The sequence below is a fragment of the Martes martes genome (assembly GCF_963455335.1).
Source record: "Martes martes genome assembly, chromosome: X".
NCBI classification, from domain to species: Eukaryota; Metazoa; Chordata; class Mammalia; order Carnivora; family Mustelidae; genus Martes; species Martes martes.
In genome coordinates, this window is record NC_137897.1 from 76756176 (window position 1) to 76775820 (window position 19645).

General features: G+C 41.2%; 1 protein-coding gene across 2 annotated transcripts in view; it reads right to left on the reverse strand.

Moving 5' to 3' along the window:
* TRMT2B (tRNA methyltransferase 2 homolog B) overlaps positions 1–19645 on the reverse strand; it is a 54811-nt gene that overhangs the window by 19899 nt on the left and 15267 nt on the right. For both annotated transcript variants that reach the window (XM_080794735.1, XM_080794736.1), the window contains exon 8: positions 18994–19064. In XM_080794735.1, coding sequence (XP_080650861.1) covers positions 18994–19064 — 71 coding nt within the window. The remainder of the gene's footprint in view (positions 1–18993; positions 19065–19645) is intronic.

Here is a 19645-nt window from a genome sequence, read left to right on the forward strand (position 1 = left end):
TGTGTAAACCTGGCGATTCACAGACCTGTACCCATGGGGATAAAAATACATTATATGTTTATTAAAATAAAATTTAAAAAAATTTTAAAAAAAGAAAGAAATAGGGCCTTTAAAGAGGTGATTAAGTTAAAAAGAGGTAGTTAGGGGGTGCCTGGGTGGCTCAGTCGTTGAGCGTCTGCCTTCAGCTCGGGTCATGATCTCAGGTCCTGGGATCGAGCCCCGCATCGGGCTCCCTGCTCAGTGGGAAGCCTGCTTCTCCCTCTCCCACTCTCCCTGCTTAAAAAAAAAGAGGTAGTTAGGATGGACCCTAATCTAATCTGACTGTTGTCCTTATAGGAAGAGGAAATTTGGACACAAAAAGCTACCAGGGATGCAAGTGTAAACAGAGAAAAAAAAGACTGTGTGTAGAGACATAGTGAGAAAGTGGCCATGTGCAGGGCAAGGCAAGAAGCCCAGAAGGATCCAAACCTGCTAACACCCTAATCTTAGACTTCCAGCCTCCAGACTTTGAGGAAATAAGTTTCTGTTGTTTAAGCTGCTAAGTCTGTCGTATTTCGTTATGGCAGCTCTACCAAACTAATGCAATGGTGTAAGAAACGTGATCCCTGCTCTGCGACCTTACAGAGGAATATTACCCATTGTATTCCAAACACTAAGTTCCATGAAGGCTTAGAGCTGTAGCCTTAGTCTGGCACACAGTAGGTGCTCAATAATTGTTATTCAAAGAAAGTATGACTGAATAGGAAAGGTGTTTCTATGTAGAGTCTCAATTTATTCTATATAGAGTATGAAGGACAATAATCTTCTATTTCTGTGAATTCCTCCTGGAAGCAATTCCTAATATAGCACTAGGTTGCCATGATTCCACTCTTACTTATAACTCCCTGATAGAAACCCATCACTTCTATATTCCGTCAGATAACCAGGTACCAACTACACCACGGCTTATCTGGATGCTTCATTTCCTCCTTGTGAGTACAAGTCAGATGCAATCCTGATTTAGTGGTCGGGATAGCAAAAATCCTTAAAGCTAAACTTTTCAAACACAAGCCAGTTGTTATCACAACAAGACACGTGTCTTCTAGTTCCACTGTATTTTCAAATATACCCCAAATGATGCATGGAAGGAGGAGTTATACCAAAAAATAGTGCTGCCTGAGAGAGTAAAATCAATTAAGACTGCACTTAATCACTTTTGCTATGCTGTCACATACATGCAATAGAGGACATGCTTAACTACACTGAACATATTTTTCAAATTTTGATGTTGGTGATTTGAAAAAAGACTGGTTCATCTGTTTGTTACTGGCTGGTTAGAAAACAATGTTTTCTGGAAGCAAGATTCAAAGGTCATTGGGGTCCTGGAAGGATGGGAAATTGAAAAACTGAGTCTGACCTGAAAGATAATGGTAAATAGATAGGAAATACAACTCTGCCACTGTATGAACTGAGACCTTGGTTTCTTCATTTATAAAATGGAGACTGAAACTCCAATTCCTGTATGGCAATCCCTAAGAATAAAGAATGAAAGGGACTTCTGGTTAAAATAACAGAATAATCCTCATAGAAATCCTACAAAAATGGGGTTGCCCGGGTGGCCCAGTCAGTTAAGCGTCTGACTTTTGACTGTGGCTCAGGTCATCATCCCAGGTTGTGAGATCAAGCCCTGCATTGGGCTCCATATTGGGCAGGAAACCCGCTCAAGATTCTCTCTCTCCCTCTCCCTCAGCCCCTCCCTGCCCCTGCATGCAAGCATGCTCACTCGCTCTCTCCTAAAGAAATCCTACTAAAATGAAATAAAGGAATAAAAAAGACACAAGCTTATTTAAGCTCATTACTTACCAATTCTCCCTTCTCTTTCTCCTGCACCATCATTTTCCTGCCTCACTACTAGAAGATCACCATAAATATATAAGCATGCTCTTACTCTTCCACCTTTAACAAAGAAAGGGAACTTCCTGACCCCACTTTCCCTACCGGTCACTGTTACATTTCGCTGTTCGTCTTTGCAGAAAAACTCAAAAGAACCGTATACATTCACTGCCTCCCACTCCTCTCCTTCTGTTCACCCACTAGAATCAGGTCCCCACCACTCCACCAAAATGGTTCATGTTAAGGTTGCCAATGATGTCCTTGTTATACAATTCAACATACATCCATCCCACCACTACTATCACTGCTCTACATCATCTCTCACTTGGATTACTGCAACAGCCTCCCAACTGGTCTCTCCTTATTTCGATCCTTTCCTCCAATAATCCATACACAACAGCCACAGTGATTCTGTAAAACCTAAATCATATCATGACATAACCCCCCACACCAACAAAACCTCCCATGGCTCAGAATAAAAGTCAAAGTCCTTACAATGACCACCCCGGGGCACTACATAACCTTGCTTTCATTCACCATCTCACCCCATGTCCAACACTTCTGGGCCTACTTTCAGTTCCTCTAAAAAGCCTGTCACATTCCCACCTTAGGATGGGTTTTCTCTTTTCCCAGAAAGCTCCTCCCTCAGACCTCTACATAGCCCACACCCTTTCAGCCTCTAAGTTTTAAATGCAAGGTTTCCCATCCTCAGCACTACTGACATTTTGGGCTGTCTGATTCTTTGTTGTGAGGAGCTGTCCCATGTGCTGGAGGACGTTTAATAGCATCTCTGGCCTCTACCCACTAGATGTCAGTAGCAATGCCCAATCAGCCCCTAGTGATAAACACCAAAAATGTCTCTAGACAATGCCAAATGTCCTATGCAAGGCAAAACTGCCACCCCCTCCCCCGCAGTTGAGAGTCTCTGCTTTATTCAAATACTGTCTTCTTCATGAACCCTACCCTTGACCCCATCTAAAATTACAACCCATGCTCGCTTCAGGAGTACATATACTAGGATTGGAATGATATTGAGATAAGCATGGCCCCTGTGCAAGAAGGACACACAAATTCATGAAACATTCCATATTTTTATCATCTCAAAGGATAAACACTGACAAAATGTGTTACTTATAGAATCAAGATTTAATGCTCTACCTCTTCTCTAAATAAGCTTACTTAGTATTTTTAAGTTCTAGAACAACAACAAAATTACAAGCTATGCTTCCCCTAACCCTAGCATTTCTTATCCTCCTGATACTGCTGTACTTTTCCCATGGCACTTGTCTTAATCTGGCTGGGCCCCTATAACAAAAATAATGCAAACTGGGTGGTTTATAAACAAGAGAGATTTATGTCTCACAGTTCTGGAGGCTGGGAAGTCCAAGATCAAGACACTGGCAGATGCAATGTCTGAAAAGAATCTGTTTCCTCACATTCCCTGCATATTTTCAGACCACAATGGTTTGAAACTTGAACTCAATCACAAGAAGAAATTTGGAAAGAACTCAAATACATGGAGGTTAAAGAGCATCCTACTAAAGATGAATGGGTCAGCCAGGAAATTAAAGAAGAATTTTTTTAAATGCATGGAAACAAATGAAAATGAAAACACAACTGTTCAAAACCCTTGGGATGCAGCAAAGGCGGTCCTAAGAGAGAAATATATAGCAATACATGACTTTCTCAAGAAACAAGAAAGGTCTCAAGTACACAACCTAACATTACACCTAAAGGAGCTAGAAAAAGAACAGCAAATAAAGTCTAAACCCAGCAGGAGAAGAGAACTTCTAAAGATCAGAGCAGAAATCAATGAAATAGAAACCAAAAGAACAGTAGCACAGATCAGCAAAAGTAGAAGCTACTTCTTTGAAAGAATTGATAAGATCAATAAACCCCTGGCCAAACTTAACCAAAAGAAGAGAGAAAGGACCTAGATTAATAAAATCATGAATTAAAGAGGAGAGATCACGACCAACACCAAGGAAATACAATTATAAGAACATATTATGAAGAACTATATGCCTACGAATTAGGCAATCTGGAAGAAATGGATGCATTCCTAGAAACATATGAACTACAAAACTAAGACAGGAAGAAATAGAAAACCTGAAAAGGCCTATAACCAGCAAGGAAACCAAAGCAGCAATCAAAAAACTCCCAACAAATCAGAGTCCAGAGCCCAATGGCTTCCCAAGGGAATTCTACCAGACATTTAAAGAAGAATTAATACCTATTCTTCTGAAGCTGTTTCAAAAACTAGAAAGGGAAGGAAAACTTCCAAACTCTATGAGGCCAGCATTACCTTGACCCCAAAACCAAAGACCCCACCAAAAAGGAGAATTGCAGACCAATATCCCTGATGAACATGGATGCAAAAATTATCACCAAGATACTAGCCAACAGGATCCAACAGTACATTAAAAGGATTATTCATCAGAACCAAGTCGGATTTATTCCTGGGATGCAAGAGTGGTTCAACAACAGCAAATCAATGTGATACATCCATTAATAAGAGAAAGGACAAGAACCTCTGAAAAGATGCAGAAAAAGCATTTGACAAAATACAGCATCTTTTCTTGATTAAAACTCTCCAGCATGTAGGGATAGAGGGAACAAACCTCAATATCATAAAAGCCATAAACAAAAAGCCCACAGCAAATATCATTCTCAATGGGGAAAAACTGAGAGCTATTCCTCTAAGGTCAGGAACATGACAGGGATGTCCACTCTCACCACTGTGATCCAACATAGTACTAGAAGTCCTAGCTTCAGACAACAAAAGAAATTAAAGGCATCTGAACCAGGAAAGAAGAAGTCAAACTCTCACTCTTGGCAGACAACATGATATTCTATGTGGAAAACCCAAAAGACTCCACCCCAAAATTGCTGGAAGTCATATAGCAATTCAGGAACGTGGCAGGATACAAAATCAATGCAAAGAAATCAGTTGCATTTCTATACACTAAAAATGAGACAGAAGAAAGAGAAATCAAGGAATTGATCATATTTATAATTCTACCCAAAACCACAAGATGCCTAGAAATAAACCTAACCAAAGAGGCAAAGGATCTGTACTCAGAAAACTATAGAACACTTATGAAAGAAATTGAGGAAGACACAAAGAAATGGAAAAATATTTCATGCTCATGGATTGGAAGAACAAATATTATTTAAATGTCTATGCTACATAGAGCAATCTACACATTCAACACAATCCCTATCAAAATATCATCAACTTTTTTCACAGAGCTAGAACAAATAATCCTAAAATTTGTTTGGAACCATAAAAGACCCCAAATAGCCAAAGAAATGTTGAAAAAGAAAACCAAAGCTGGTGGCATCACAACTCTGGACTTCAAGCTGTATTACAAAGCTGTAATCCTCAAGACAGTACTGTACAGGCACAACAGACACATAAATCAATGGAACAGAACAGAGAACTCAGAAATGGACTCTCAACTCTATGGTCAAACCTTCAACAAAGCAAGAAAGAATGTCCAATGGAAAAAAGATAGTCTCTTCAAAAAAAACGGTGTTGGGAAAATTAGACAGCCATATGCAGAAGAACGAAACTGGACCGTTTCCTTACACCATACACAAAAATAGAGTCAAAACGGATGAAAGACCTAAATGTGAGAGAGGAATCCATCAAAATCCTACAGGAGAATACAGGCAACAGCAACCTCTTTGACCTCAGTCACAGCAACTTCCTGCTAGACACATCTCCAAAGGCAAGGGAAACAAAGGCAAAAATGAACTACTGGGACTTCATCAAGATCAAAAGTTTTTGCCCAGGAAAGGAAACAGTCAACAAAACCAAAAGACAGGGGCACCTGGGTGGCTCAGTGGGTTAAAGCCTCTGCCTTCGGCTCAGGTCATAATCTTGGGGTCCTGGGATCGAGCCCCACATCGGGCTCTCTGCTCAGCAGGAAGCCTGCTTCCCCCTCTCTCTCTGCCTGCCTCTCTGCCTACCTGTGATCTCTCTCTCTGTCAAATGAATAAATAAAATCTTTAAAAAAAACAACAAAAGACAACAATGGGAGATATTTGCAAATGACTTATCAGATAAAGGGGGAGTATCCAAAATCTATAAAGAATTTATCAAACTCAACACCCAAAGAACAAATAATCCAATCAAGAAATGGGCAGAAGACATGAACAGACATTTCTGCAAAGAAAATACAAATCAAAGCCACAATGAGATACCACCTCACACCAGTCAGAATGGCTACAATTAACAAGTCAGGAAACAACAGATGCTGGCGAGGATGTGGAGAAAGGGGAACCTTCCTGCACTGCTGGTGGGAATGCAAGCTGGTGTAGCCACTCTGGAAAACAGTATGGAGATTCCTCAAAAAGTTGAAAACAGAGCTACGCTATGATCCAGCAATTGTACCACTAGGTATTCACACCAAAGATACAAATGTAGTGATCCAAAGGGGCACCTGCACCCCAATGTTTATAGCAGCAATGTCCACAATACCTAAACTATGGAAAGAGCCCATATGCCCATCAACAGATGAATGGATAAAGAAGATGTGGGGTGTGCGTGCGTGCGTGCGTGTGTGTGTGTGTGTGTGTGTGATGGAATAGTACTCAGTCGTCAAAAAGAAAGAAATCTTGCCATTTGCAACAATGTGGATGGAACTAGAGGGTATAATGCTAAGTGAAATAAGTCAATCAGAGAAAGACAATTACCATATGATCTCATTCATGTGTGGAACTTAAGAAACAAAACAGAGGAGCATAGGGAAAGGGAGAAACAAAAGATGAAATCAGGGAAGGAGACAAACCATAAAAGACTCTAAATCATAGGAAACAAACTTAGGGTTGCTGGAGGGGAGGGGAGAGAGGTGAGGGGATAGAGTAACTAGGTGATGGACATTAAGGAGGGCACATGATATAATAAGAACTGGATGCTAAAGGGTGCCTGGGTGGCTCAGTGGGTTAAAGCCTCTGCCTTCGGCTCAGGTCATGATCTCAGGGTCCTGGGATCGAGCCCCACATTGGGTTCTCTGCTCAGCAGGGAGCCTGCTTCCTCCTCTCTCTCTGCCTGCCTCTCTGCCTACTTGTGATCTTTCCTCTGTCAAATAAATAAATAAAATTATAAAAAAAAAAAAAGAACTGGATGCTATGTAAGACTGAAGAATCACTGAACTCTACCTCTGAAACTAATATTACACTATATGTTAATTAATGGAATTTAAAATTAAAAAATAAAAAAGAGGGGTGCCTTCAGTGGCTCAGTCGTTTAAGCATCTGCCTTCAGCTCAGGTCCTGAGATCGAGCCTCACATCGGGCTTCCTGCTCTGCGGGAGCCTGCTTCTCCCTCTCCCTGCCACTCCCCCTGCTCATACTGGCTCTTTCTGTGTCAAATAAATAAATAAAATCTTTAAAAAAATTTTTTAAGTAAAAAAATAAAAATAAAAATAAACCTGTTTCCTCACTAATGACTGTCTTTTCACGTAACCTCACATGGAGGAAAGGACAAGCTAGCTCTCTGGGGTCTCTTTCATAAGGGCACTAATCCTAATCATAAGGGCTCTGCCCTCATGACCTAATCGCCTCCCATAGGCCCCACCTCCTAATACTATCACCTTGGGTGTTAGGATTTCAACATATGATATTTGGGGTCACACATACTTTCAGAACACAGCCACACTTATCACCTTCAAACATACCATATAATTTATTTTATTATGTTTTTTAAAAGTCTATCTCTCTGACTAAAATGTAAGTTCTACAAGGGAAGGGATATTTTCTTCATTATTATACCCTAAGCACTTGTAGGTACTCCATAGTACTTGTTGAATTAACACATGAAAGGAAGAACAAAGATAATGATAGAGTAGAAAAGAGCAAAATAAAGTCTTAGGAGATGGAAAGCAGACTCAAGTACCAACTGAAGCAAGATGAAGGAAACTATATCCAGACTGCCTACAAAGGGGACCTGATGAGAGATAAGGTTTATCTGTTACACACAACCCTGGGAAGGCTCAAAGCGGAAGGTCCAATTAAGGTACAAGGCTTGAAAGAGGGTGTGGGCGGAGCCTGGGTGGCTAAGTCGGTTGAGCCTCAGACTCTTGAGTTCAGCTCAGGTCATGATCTCAGGGTCCTGAGATGGAGCTCAGCGTGGAGTCTGCTTGACTCTCTCCCTCTGTTCCTCCCACTGCTGCTGTCTCTCTAATAAATAAACAAAATTGTTTTAAAAAAGAGGGTGTGACTGAAAGTCTAGACACAAAACTGGTAAACACCCTCATCCTACCAAGAACATCCATCTTCCTGTAGCAAGAGACTGGAGATCTTTTTCTCAGGAGAAAATGAACCCAGAAAAGCCCTGAATTTGGGGGCACGTGGGTGGCTCAGTGGGTGAAGCCTCTGCCTTCAGCTCGGGTCATGATCTCAGGGTCCTGGGATCGAGCCCCGCATCAGGCTATCTGCTCAGCAGGGAGCCTGCTTCCTCCTCTCTCTCTTTCTCTCTGCCTGCCTCTCTGCCTACTTGTGATCTCTCTCTGTCAAAAAAAAAAAAAAAAAAGCCCTGAATTTGGAGGTACCAGGCATTGTTGTAGTAACAGAGGGGTGGGAACAGGCAGATTCCATTAAGTCTGTATTCTGAATGGTGGAGATCCTACCCCTTTTCCATGCCTTAATTCTAAAAAGCCAGCAGCCAGGCAAGAAACTTTGAGATAATTCTCTCAAGAAACTGAATAGCTCCAGAGGAAAGATCTCCTGAGACAAACATATGGGGACACCCCAACATAATAACCAACAGTAAAGCCAAGAATCAACAAACCCACTTATGCTGAACTGCCATTCAGGTTTTTAAGACCTCACTCTTAAATAATAGTCAGTCAAGTATCATCAGCTCTTTGGTTAAAGTCTCCATTGTGAAAGACAATGACCAAAACAGGAAAAAATTCCTGAAGGAACAAACAATTCAAAGAACAGAAAACACACACACACACACACACACACGCGCGCGCGCGTTACATTACTTAATTATATTACTAAAAAAAGTAGTTATAGAAAAGGATCGGAGAACAATAAAAATCTTTTGAAAATTAAAGGTAGGATAATAGAAAATATTTCATTAAAGATGTTGGCTTTTATATAAAAAAAATTTCACAGAAAGGAAAACAAAAGGGCAGAGATAGAAAATAGGAGAAGAATGAGAAGCAGATTACTGGCTCAATCCATGATGTCCTAAATTCAAATAATAGGAGATATAAAGAAAATGAAGTAAGAAATAATACAGGAAATTTTCCCACATCTGAAAGCATTAGCTTCCAGGTTGACAAGTCCTAATTTGTACCCACCACAATGAATGAGGAAAAAAAGGCCCACTGGGTCATGAAGTTTCAGAGATAAAGAGATTCCCTAAGAGCTTTTAGAGAAAAAGGGGAGAGAAAATACCTACAAAGGATCAGGACTTAAAGTAGCATTTAGACTCACACAACACTGGTGGCCAGATGACAAAACCATACCTTCAAATTTATAAAAGCAAATTATTCAAACCCAAATCTAGAAACCTAGAAAAAGTTTCAGTCCTATGTCAGGGAAGAAAAGACATTTATAGACATGAAAAGACTCTAAAATTTTACCTCCTAGGCACCCTTCCTCAGGAAGCTAATAGAGGTTGTATTCCAGCCAAATGGGGGCATAAACCAGAAAAAGGAAGACAGGAGAGCAGCAAAAGGAGTCCTGGGATAATAGCCATGCAGAAGGCCTCAGGAGCTTAGGATGGAAGATTCCAAGAAAAAAGGTCTTCAGGGAAAAAAAAACTCAAGTTGTTGAGCATATGGAGAATGCAGATGAATATTTGACAGAGCTTTTAGAGTACTTGGGAAAAATTAGCAATAGGTTCTAGAAAACTAAACCAATGGAAAAATAAAGTAATTATCCATGCCAATAAAAAGTTCTAAAAATCCATCATACCGAACAGAAGCATGCGGCTATAAAAGGGGGGGGGGAGGAAGTGCAGGGGCGCCTGGGTGGCTCAGTTGGTTAAGTGTCTGCCTTTGGCTCAGGTCATGATCCCTGAGTCCCAGGATTGAGCCTGGCATTGCGTTCCCCGTTCAGCAACAGGGCCTCTGCTTCTCCCTCTCCCTTTGTCCCTTCCCCGGCTCGTGCTCTCTCTTTCTGACTCTCGCTCACTCTTTCTCTCAAATAAAAAAATAAAATCTTAAAAAAAAAAAGAAGTGCAGGGGCACCAGGGTGGCTCAGTGGGTTAAGCCTCTAACTTCAGCTCAGGTCATGATCTCAGGGTCCTGGGATCGAGCCCCATATCGGGCTCTCTGCTCAGCAGGGAGCCTGCTTCCTCCTTTCTCTCTGCCTGCCTTTCTGCCTGCTGGTGAACTCTGTCTGTCAAATAAATTAATTAATTAAAAAAAAGAAGTGCAATATTACAAGAAAAGAATCAGGTACAGGGACGCCTGGCTGGCTCACTCTACTCTTGATCTCAGGGTTATGAGTTCAAGCCCCACATCAGGTATAGAGATTACTTAAAAATAAAACCTTAAAGGGACACCTGGGTGGCTCAGTCTGTGAAGCATCTGCCTTAGGCTCAGGTCATGGTCCCAGGGTCCTGGGATCGAGTCCCTTATGGAGTTCCTTGCTCAGCAGGGAGCCCGCTTCTCCCTCTGCCTGCTGCTCCCTCCCCTTGCTTGTGCTTTCTCTCTCTGACAAATAAATAAAATCTAGAAAGAAAGGAAGGAAGGAAGGAAGGAATCCTTAAAGAATTAAAAAAACCACAGGTGCAGAACAGGGTCCATATTAAACTCTTTCAGAAAAGCTTTCAGAAAAGCTTACTTTTTTAAAAAATAAGCAAAATCAAAACTTGTTACTTATAGAAGGAGGGAAGGAACAGGGCAGAAGGGACAGAGATGAAAGCTAGACCTCTACAGACCTTATTTTGTAGATCTGACTTTGGAAATATGTAAATATTTTACAAAGTTGTAAAATAAAATTTAATCAAAATGAAAAAGAACTTAACCTCTAAAATGTGAAAATAAACAAAATGAAAAAAGTAAAAAAAGAACCTGTGTATCATGTATCAAGTTAGTGGCTTTTTAAAAAAAGATTGCACTTATTTAGAGAGAAAGAGAGACAGTGCGAATAGGGAGAGGGCAGGGGGGGAGGGAGAGAATCTCAAGCAGATTCTGCATGGAGTGCAGAGTCCAAAACGGGGCTTGATCCCAGGATGGGGCTTGATCCCAGGACCATGAGATCATGACCTGAGCTGAAATCAAGAGTCAGATATTTGACTGCCTAAGCCACCCAGGCACCCCAAGTTAGTGGCTTAATTACAAAAAAAAAAAAAAAAAACCTACAAAAAAAAAGTATTTCAAGAGGCACAATAATGTGACAAAAAGAACTGGATAGGGGCACCTGGGTGGCTCAGTGGGTTAAAGCCTCTGCCTTCAGCTCAGGTCATGATCTCAGGGTCCTAGGATCGAGCCCCACATCAGGCTCTCTGCTCAGCTAGGAGCCTGCTTCCCCCTCTCTCTCTGCCTGCCTCTTTGCCTACTTGTGATCTCTCTCTATCAAATAAATAAATAAAATCTTTAAAATAAAATCTTGAGCTCTTTTCAGTTACCACTTATTGGTGTAAGTAATATTGGTACTCACGTTCTGAAATTGTTATTTTATATATATATATATATATATATATGGAAATATATATATATGTAGTAGGATAGAATAAATAATTATGTTAATGTCAGGACTCAAATTTTCATTGTTAAGACAAAAGATAAAAATAAAAAATCAAAAGATTTCAGTAAAAGTTCTGTCATTCTAAATTTGATTTTAATATATCACATGAACTAACATTTTCTTCCTAAAAAAATATTCCCTGGCTCTGTCCACTAGAAGGCCTTGAAGTCTTACCAACCCAGTATAAGTAAGCATATCTAGCACCCATACTGTGCTTCCAAATACCATTTCCCACTAAAAGAGACAAGGATTCCTTGAAGAAATGGCTGATTCCTAGTCTCAAGCAGAAAAGACTAGATGTGCTAGAAATATCTTATCATTCCAGAACTACTAGGGCCATCCAAGGCTGAGACAACTTAAAGCAGTTCCAGCTGGCTAAAAATGGAACAATTTGCATACCAAAAAATAATAGTAAATTCAGTGGACTAAAACATATCAAGTATGTTAAAAATCCATGATTGCGGGGTGCCTGGGTGGCTCAGTGGGTTAAGCGTCTGCCTTCAGCTCAGGTCATGATCCCAGGGTCCTGGGATTGAGCCCTGGGTCAGGCTCCCTGCTCAGTGGGGAGGTTGCTTCTCCCTCTCCCTCTGCACCCCCCCCCACAGTTTGTGCTCACTCTCTTCTCTGTCAAAGAAATAAAATCTTTTTTTAAAAAAATCCATGATTTCATAATGATACTGAAACAAACAAATTTAACTGACCATCTTTTGAAGAAGGTGAAAGAACCTAGGATTTAGGGGCGCCTGGGTGGCTCAGTGGGTTAAGCCTCTGCCTTCGGCTCAGGTCATGATCCCAGGGTCCTAGGATCGAGCCCCACATTGCTGCTCAGCGGGGAGCCTGCTTCCCCCCTCTCTCTGTCTCTCTGCCTACTTGTGATCTCTGTCAAATAAATAAAATCTTAAAAAAAAAGAACCTAGGATTTACCCTGTCTTGATTGTATCAGTACATCAAAGTAACCAAACAGCTAATAAGGAAAAGTCATTTTTAGAAGAATTCTAACTAATAAATGAAGACGTGATAGAGTAGTCAATGATCACCAATGACTCAAAAACCATTAGGTGAAAATCTGACAGGCAATTTTTTAATAAGTGGATCAGGCTGATGACACTGAATCGATGGTTCAATTTTAACGTCACTGAAAGAGAGCCCATCAGACATATATGTGTTAAAAAATTTTCTCACCTCAAGTTAAATCTGAATCTAATCATGTAGATCTACCAGTTTATAGGAAATACAGAGGACAGAGGAAGAACTTTAAATGACATCATGAGAACTCAGTCAGCAAAATCCAGAACAAGAATTTCCACGGGAAAACCAACCAGTTTCTTCAAAAAATAAATTGCAAGGACAAAAAAATTAAGAGGGAAGGGTACTTACAAATTAAAAGAGAATGAAGAGACATGTTAGTAAAATGCAATGTGTATGCCTTGTTTGAATCCTGATTTGAATAAACTACCTATAAAACTCCAACTATTTATGTGATACATCAGTGTCAAACCTAAACATTTACTGGATATTTGATGATATTATGGGATAAATGTTTATTTCTGGATATAATAATGGTATGACGTTATGTTTATTTATATATTTTTAAAGATTTTATTTATTTATCTGACAGAGAGACAGAGAGCACAAGTAGGCAGAGTGGCAGGCAGAGGGAGAGGGAGAAGCAGGCTCTCCACCGAGCTGGGAGCCCGTTGCAGGGGACCATGACCTGAGCTGAAAGCAGCCACTTAACTGACTGAGCCACCCAGGAGTCCCTATTTATTTTTTTAAAGATTTTATTTATTTATTTGACACAGAGAGAGAGATAGAGACAGACACAGAGAGAGCACAAGCAGGGGGAGCAGCAGAGGGAGAGGGAGAAGCAGGCTTCCACTTAGCAGGGAGCCTGATGCAGGGCTCTATCCCAGCACCCTGAGATCATGACCTGAGCCGAAGGCAGATGCTTAACGACTGAGCCACTCAGGTGCCCATGAAGTTATGTTTAAAAAATTAAGTGGGGGGGGGCGCCTGGGTGGCTCAGTGGGTTAAAGCCTCTGCCTTCAGCTCGGGTCATGATCTCAGTGTCCTGGGATCGAGCCCCGCATCGGGCTCTCTGCTCAGCAGGGAGCCTGCTTCCCTTCCTCTCTCTCTCTGCCTGCCTCTCTGCCTGCTTGTGATCTCTGTCAAATAAATAAAATCTTAAAAAAAACAACAAAAAAAAACAACTCAGTGACTTCCTATAAAAAAAATTAAGTGGGAATGCAAGTTGGTGCAGCCACTTTGGAACACCCTGTGGAGATACCTTAAGAAATTAAAAATAGAGCTACCCAGGATGCCTGGGTGGCTCAATCTGTTAAGCAGCTGCCTTTGGCTCAGGTCATGATCCCAGTGTCCTGGGACTGAGTCCCACATTGTGCTCCTTGCTCAGCAGGGAGCCTGCTTCTCCCTCTCCTCTGCCCCAGCTCATGTGCACTCACTCTCTCTCTCTCTCTCCCCCTCTCTCTCTGGCAAATAAATAAATAAATAAATAAAATCTTTTTTAAAAAAATAGAGCTACCCTATGACCCTGCAATTGCACGACTGGGTATTTACCCCAAAGATACAGATGTAGTGAAAAGAAGGGCCATCTGTACCCCAATGTTCATAGCAGCAATGGCCACAGTCGTCAAACTGTGGAAAAAGCCAAGATGCCCTTCAACAGAGGAATGGATAAAGAAGATATGGTCCATATATACAATGGAATATTATGCCTCCATCAGAAAGGATGAATACCCAACTTTTGTATCAACATGGACGGGACTGGACGAGATTATGCTGAGTGAAATAAGTCAAGCAGAGAGAGTCAATCATCATATGGTTTCACTGACTTGTGGAGCTTAAGGAATAACACGAAGGACATTGAGAGTTAGAGAGGAGAAGTGAGTTGGGGGAAATCAGAGGGGGAGACGAACCATGAGAGACTGTGGACTCTGAGAAACAAACTGAGGGTTTTGGAGGGGAGGGTGTGGGTGGTTGAGTGAGCCTGGTAGTAGGTATTAAGGAGGGCACGTATTGCATGTAGCACTGGGTGTGGTACATAAACAATGAATCTTGGAACACTGAAAAAAAATTAAATTAAAAAAAATTAAGTTCATTCTTTTAGAACTCACACTGAAGTATTCACATTTTATATGACATACAATATCTGGAATTTACCTCAAACCAATCCAAATGGGTTGGTAGAATGTGGGATGTGTGAGAGTATAGATAAAAATAAGACTGGACACATACTGATAGTTGTTGAACCTTGGGAATGGGTATATGGAGTTCATTACACCATTCTCTACTTTTATATGTTTGCAATTTTTCACAATATTAAATGAAAGGAAAATTTGTACAATGAAGGAAAACAAAATCTTAGTACATGTACTTGGCTCAGGAATGAATCTATGACGATCTACGTGGTCATAACAACAGAAACACTAAATATTAATTTAACCAAGAATTGTGCTATAAATATTGAAGAAGGGCACTTCAGGAAGAGAGACAAAGTAAGGGAGAGAAATTCTTATATGCCATAACTGGAAGTCAACAAATAATATATAACTTGGATAAAGCAAAACACATCAGAATAGTGTACTACTTAGAAATAAGAACAACAGAAGAAATACCTAAAATAAATGCTGTGGTTTCTGGAAAGCAAGACTCAAGAGCAAGGAAGGGTAGGACAGAGGAGCATCACTTTTCCTTACTAACCTATTACTATTTGACCTTTTTATTTTATTTATTTTACAGAGAGAGAGAGAGAGTGGCAGGCAGAGGGAGAGAGAGAAGTAGGCTCCCCACTGAGCAGAGAGCCCTGTGTGGGGCTCTATCCCAGGACCCCGGAATCATGACCCGAGCCAAAGGCAAATGCCTAACCGACTGAGCCACCCAGGTGCCCCTATTATTTGACTTTTAAAATTATGTACTTGTATTTCCTTGATGGCATTTTATTTATAGACTGCTTCTTAGGTCTTGGAGCTCTGGCTATCAGCTCCCATAAAATTTGTATTTTGACTCAAGACTCAAGAAGAGATACTGAAACCTCAAATCAGGGCAAACTGGGGTTATCCTATCATCATAATGGAATGCAATGTCACTACCAGGAACGAGGAAAGAGAGATCAAGGTATTTTAAAAAATGAGAACAACCTAGGGCTATACATATGGTATTATTTTTATTACAGTGGACATCTGGCCTATATTTGAGTACCTACTAGATTGACTCTTAGGTCCCAGTACAAATTTTGCAGGGAAAGGGAATTCCTCTGGATAGATGTGGAGGGTAAACAATTTGCCTCACAGAAGCTGGAAGGGCTAGGAACTTGGGTAAATATTGCAAAGAGGTATCCATTCACCAAACATTTGATGAGCACCCACTATGTGTAGGAATCTATGCTAAGTGCTGGGCTACAAAATTAAATAATACACAGTGGTTACCTCTGCAGTCTCATGTGGGAAGCACTGACACACAACAATGTAATATGGTGTGACAAATGCAACAGTAGGAGATAAGCAACGGGAGATTAGACGAGGGTACAAAAAAGGGGGAGCCCTAATCAGGCTGAGGAGTCAGATCAGGTTTTCTACAGGATCTAATGCTTGAAATGAATCTTTGAACATAAGCAGAAGCCAAGGGGAGAAGACTGAGGGCACTATGGAGAAAGGACAGGTTCAGGCAGGAGTGAGATAGCTCAGCAGGGTAACTTGAGTTCCACACGAATGGAGAGATGAAAGCAGATGAGGATGTGGCAGAAGATGAAACTAGGGACCTTCTCATGAAGATCTGTCAGTGCAAAGACAACAAATTTAAGCTTTATTCTAAAAGCTATTGGGTAACTACTGAAGAATTTTAAGCAACATTGTGGTATGATTTTATTTGCATTTTAAGGACACCTCCAGCTGCAGTGTAGAGAATAAACCAAGGTAAGTGGCTGGAACTAGTGAGACCACTTTGGAGTTTGTTGTTGTAGTTTAAGCAAGAGAAGATGGTAGCTTGGAATTGAGTGGTAGTGGTGGTAACAGTGGTGGAAATAGAAGAGGATGGAGTCAAGGTATTTTTAGAAAGGAAAAATGAGGGGACTTGGAGACTGATTAGATATGGCCGGAGGAGGAAGGTGAGGATTAAGACAGAGGAGTCTAGGATGACGTGTTTCTAGTACATGGTACTACCATTTACTAAGGTGAGAAAAAAGAAGCAGATTCTCAAAGAGGATAAATTTGGTTTAGGGAAGTATTTCTCAACTGGAGGCAACTTTTCCCCCCAAGAGATATCTGGAGACATTTCTGGTTGTCACAACTAATGACATCTAGTGGGTAGAGGCCAGGGATGCTGCTGAAGTCCTATAATGCACCTAACAGCTCCACGCAACAAAAAATGATCCAACCCAAAGTGTCATTAGGGCAGAAGCAGAGAAACCATATCTAGGGCAATGCTGATTTGAATGTGTAGGCCAGTTAAGTAAGGAAGTTTGAGAGACTTTTAGAAATGCACCTCCTAAAGCTCAAGAGGGAACCAGAATGCAAATATAAGTTTATCAATTTGTAGGTGGTCATTCCACCTACAACTCTACTTGGGTACAATCTCCCATGAATGTTTTGAAAAGAAGGTTAAGGACAGAGTACTGGGGGGTACCAATGCTTATAGTAGGAAAGGAGAGGGGGAAAAGATGACATGGGAAAGACTAAGAAGTGGCCAGCAAGACAGGAGGAAAACCATCAGAGAAAGAAATCACAGAAATCAAAGAAAGAAAATGTTTCAAGGAGAAAAGAAAGATAAATAAGTGGTGTCAAAGGCAAAGAAAAGTTGAGTGAGTTAGGGAAAGTTTCCACTGGAGTTGGCAACATAGAGGTCACTGATGACTTTAACAAGATCAATCTCTATGGGGTATTAAGGGCGGAAGAACCATGAGATTTTTTAATGATATTTATTTATTTGACAAGAGAGAGAGACAGCGAGAGAGGGAACAGAAGCAGGGGGGTTGGAGAGGGAGACGTAGGCCTCCCGCCAAGCAGGGAGCCCAAAGCAGGGTTCGATCCCAGAACTCCAAGATCACGACCTGAGCTGAAGGCAGACAAGAAAAGAGCCAATAGGGGTCATAGGGAAGGAGGTACAGAAACAGGAGAAAGAGAGTACATAATGAAGGAGCAAGGATCTAATGGAGGGAGGAGATGAGTCCAAAATGGTGTTTCAAGGAAGGATAGACAGCCTTAGACAGGGAAAGGCCAACCCACCTCTTTCACTGAAATAGGAGAAAAAGAGGGATAAGATTTCAGTGAAATTGGTAGATGTTAGAAGAAGCTAAGAGAGCTCTCATGTGATACCCTTAACTTTTCAGGGAAGAATGAGGTACAATCATCTGCTAAGGGCAAGAGCAGAAGTGAAGGGGAGGGAACTGGGGAGAGGTAAGGGTTTCACTGAAGAGAATGGGAGAAGAAATTGATGAGGCCCATATAGAAAGACTTCTGGAGAAAAATTCTAAAAGGAAGCTGCATCCTAGCAGGGAAATCTTGGAGGTCAAGATGTGTCCTATTAGAAGGCACCACCCAAGTGTCAGGAATTTAAATCATTAGGAGGGTGGGTGCTGGTAAGAACCAACAGGGAACAAGAGTGTCAGCTGGGGAGTCCTGCTCAGTCCTCATGAGCAAGGCTTTTGACTTGTTTTTAAGTTCCACAGGGGCAGGTACCATGCATGTTTGAGCCATTGGATCCCCAGCACCTGGCAGAGTGCCAAATGCATAACAGGCACTCAATAAATAGTAGGTGCATGAAAAGGGAAGGATATAAAAATGTCTTAGAGGCCAACCTCACCATGTAGATGCCTTACCACTTACATCTCCCATGACATTTCTCAGTTCTGTTCTGCTGAAAACAGTAGCCTTCCAAATATTTCAGACACTTGTCACCTGTTAGACTGCCCTCACCGGTACCTCTTTTTCCTAATACTTCCTTCTTATTAAATTCCTTGGATGGGGCAGTTGGGTGGCTCAGTCGTTAAGCGTCTGCCTTCAGCTCAGGTCATGATTCCAGGGTCCTGGGATTGAGCCCCCACATCGGACTCCCTGCTCAGCGGGAAGCCTGCTTCTCCCTCTCCCACTCCCCCTGCTTGTGCTCCCTTTCTCACTGTGTCTCCTTCTGCCAAATAAATACAATATTAAAAAAAAAATCCCTTGGGTGCCTGACATGTGCAGTAATGGATGAAGTTCTCTCTCCTGCTCGCCACCCTCCCTAAAATGAAACCCAGCAATATTCTCTCCGTGTTATAAGGTACACTTTCAGAACAGAGCCCCTCCTCCCCTGTAGCACCAGAGGCTGCTCTATTATTAAAATGTCAGGGACATTACTGTTACAGACTGCAATGCCTAGGGTTATCTTCAGCCAGCCCTTGTTTCTCATTACCTGTGCCACTTGATTGTGTTTCTCAGGGATGTTTTTCAGATGGTTAGACCGTACACAAACGATGCTTCTGTCTAAAGAAAGAAAACAAATTTGATTTATATGGTTTTCTTGATGAAAGATTATTTAGAAATATCTGGCCATTCAAATCCCCTCCTTCAGAGAGGCATATGCAGATTTAAGAAGTACCTAATTCAAGCTCAAGTTCATTTTTCAGAGAAAACCTGTTTCCTGGTCTAGCCATTACAAAACTGATTCTTAACAGAGCTAGTCTGCAATATTTTCTCTCTTGCCACAAATGCACAGTATGACAAGGTCTGCTTTCTGTTCAGATTTTAAGAGGAAAATAAAATGTAATGGGTTTTGTTTTTATAACTGAGTAATAGAACACTGACGTCATATACTCATTTAATTGAGCACATGGTCAGGGGGGGACAAGTGCCTGCCCTAATGAACTGTAGTTTAAGGCATATGGGTATTAAACAGTGTGACTAATAAAAAAATAATGGTGTTTCAAGTGTATTTATTGAAAATGGGCAAATGGAAAGTTCAGGAACGGAATCTGGGAATGGGTATAGGGATTAAGTCTCGGAAATATGCCACTACGAACTCCCTTACCACCACTCACCTCCTTTACCAATTACTTTAAGGCATA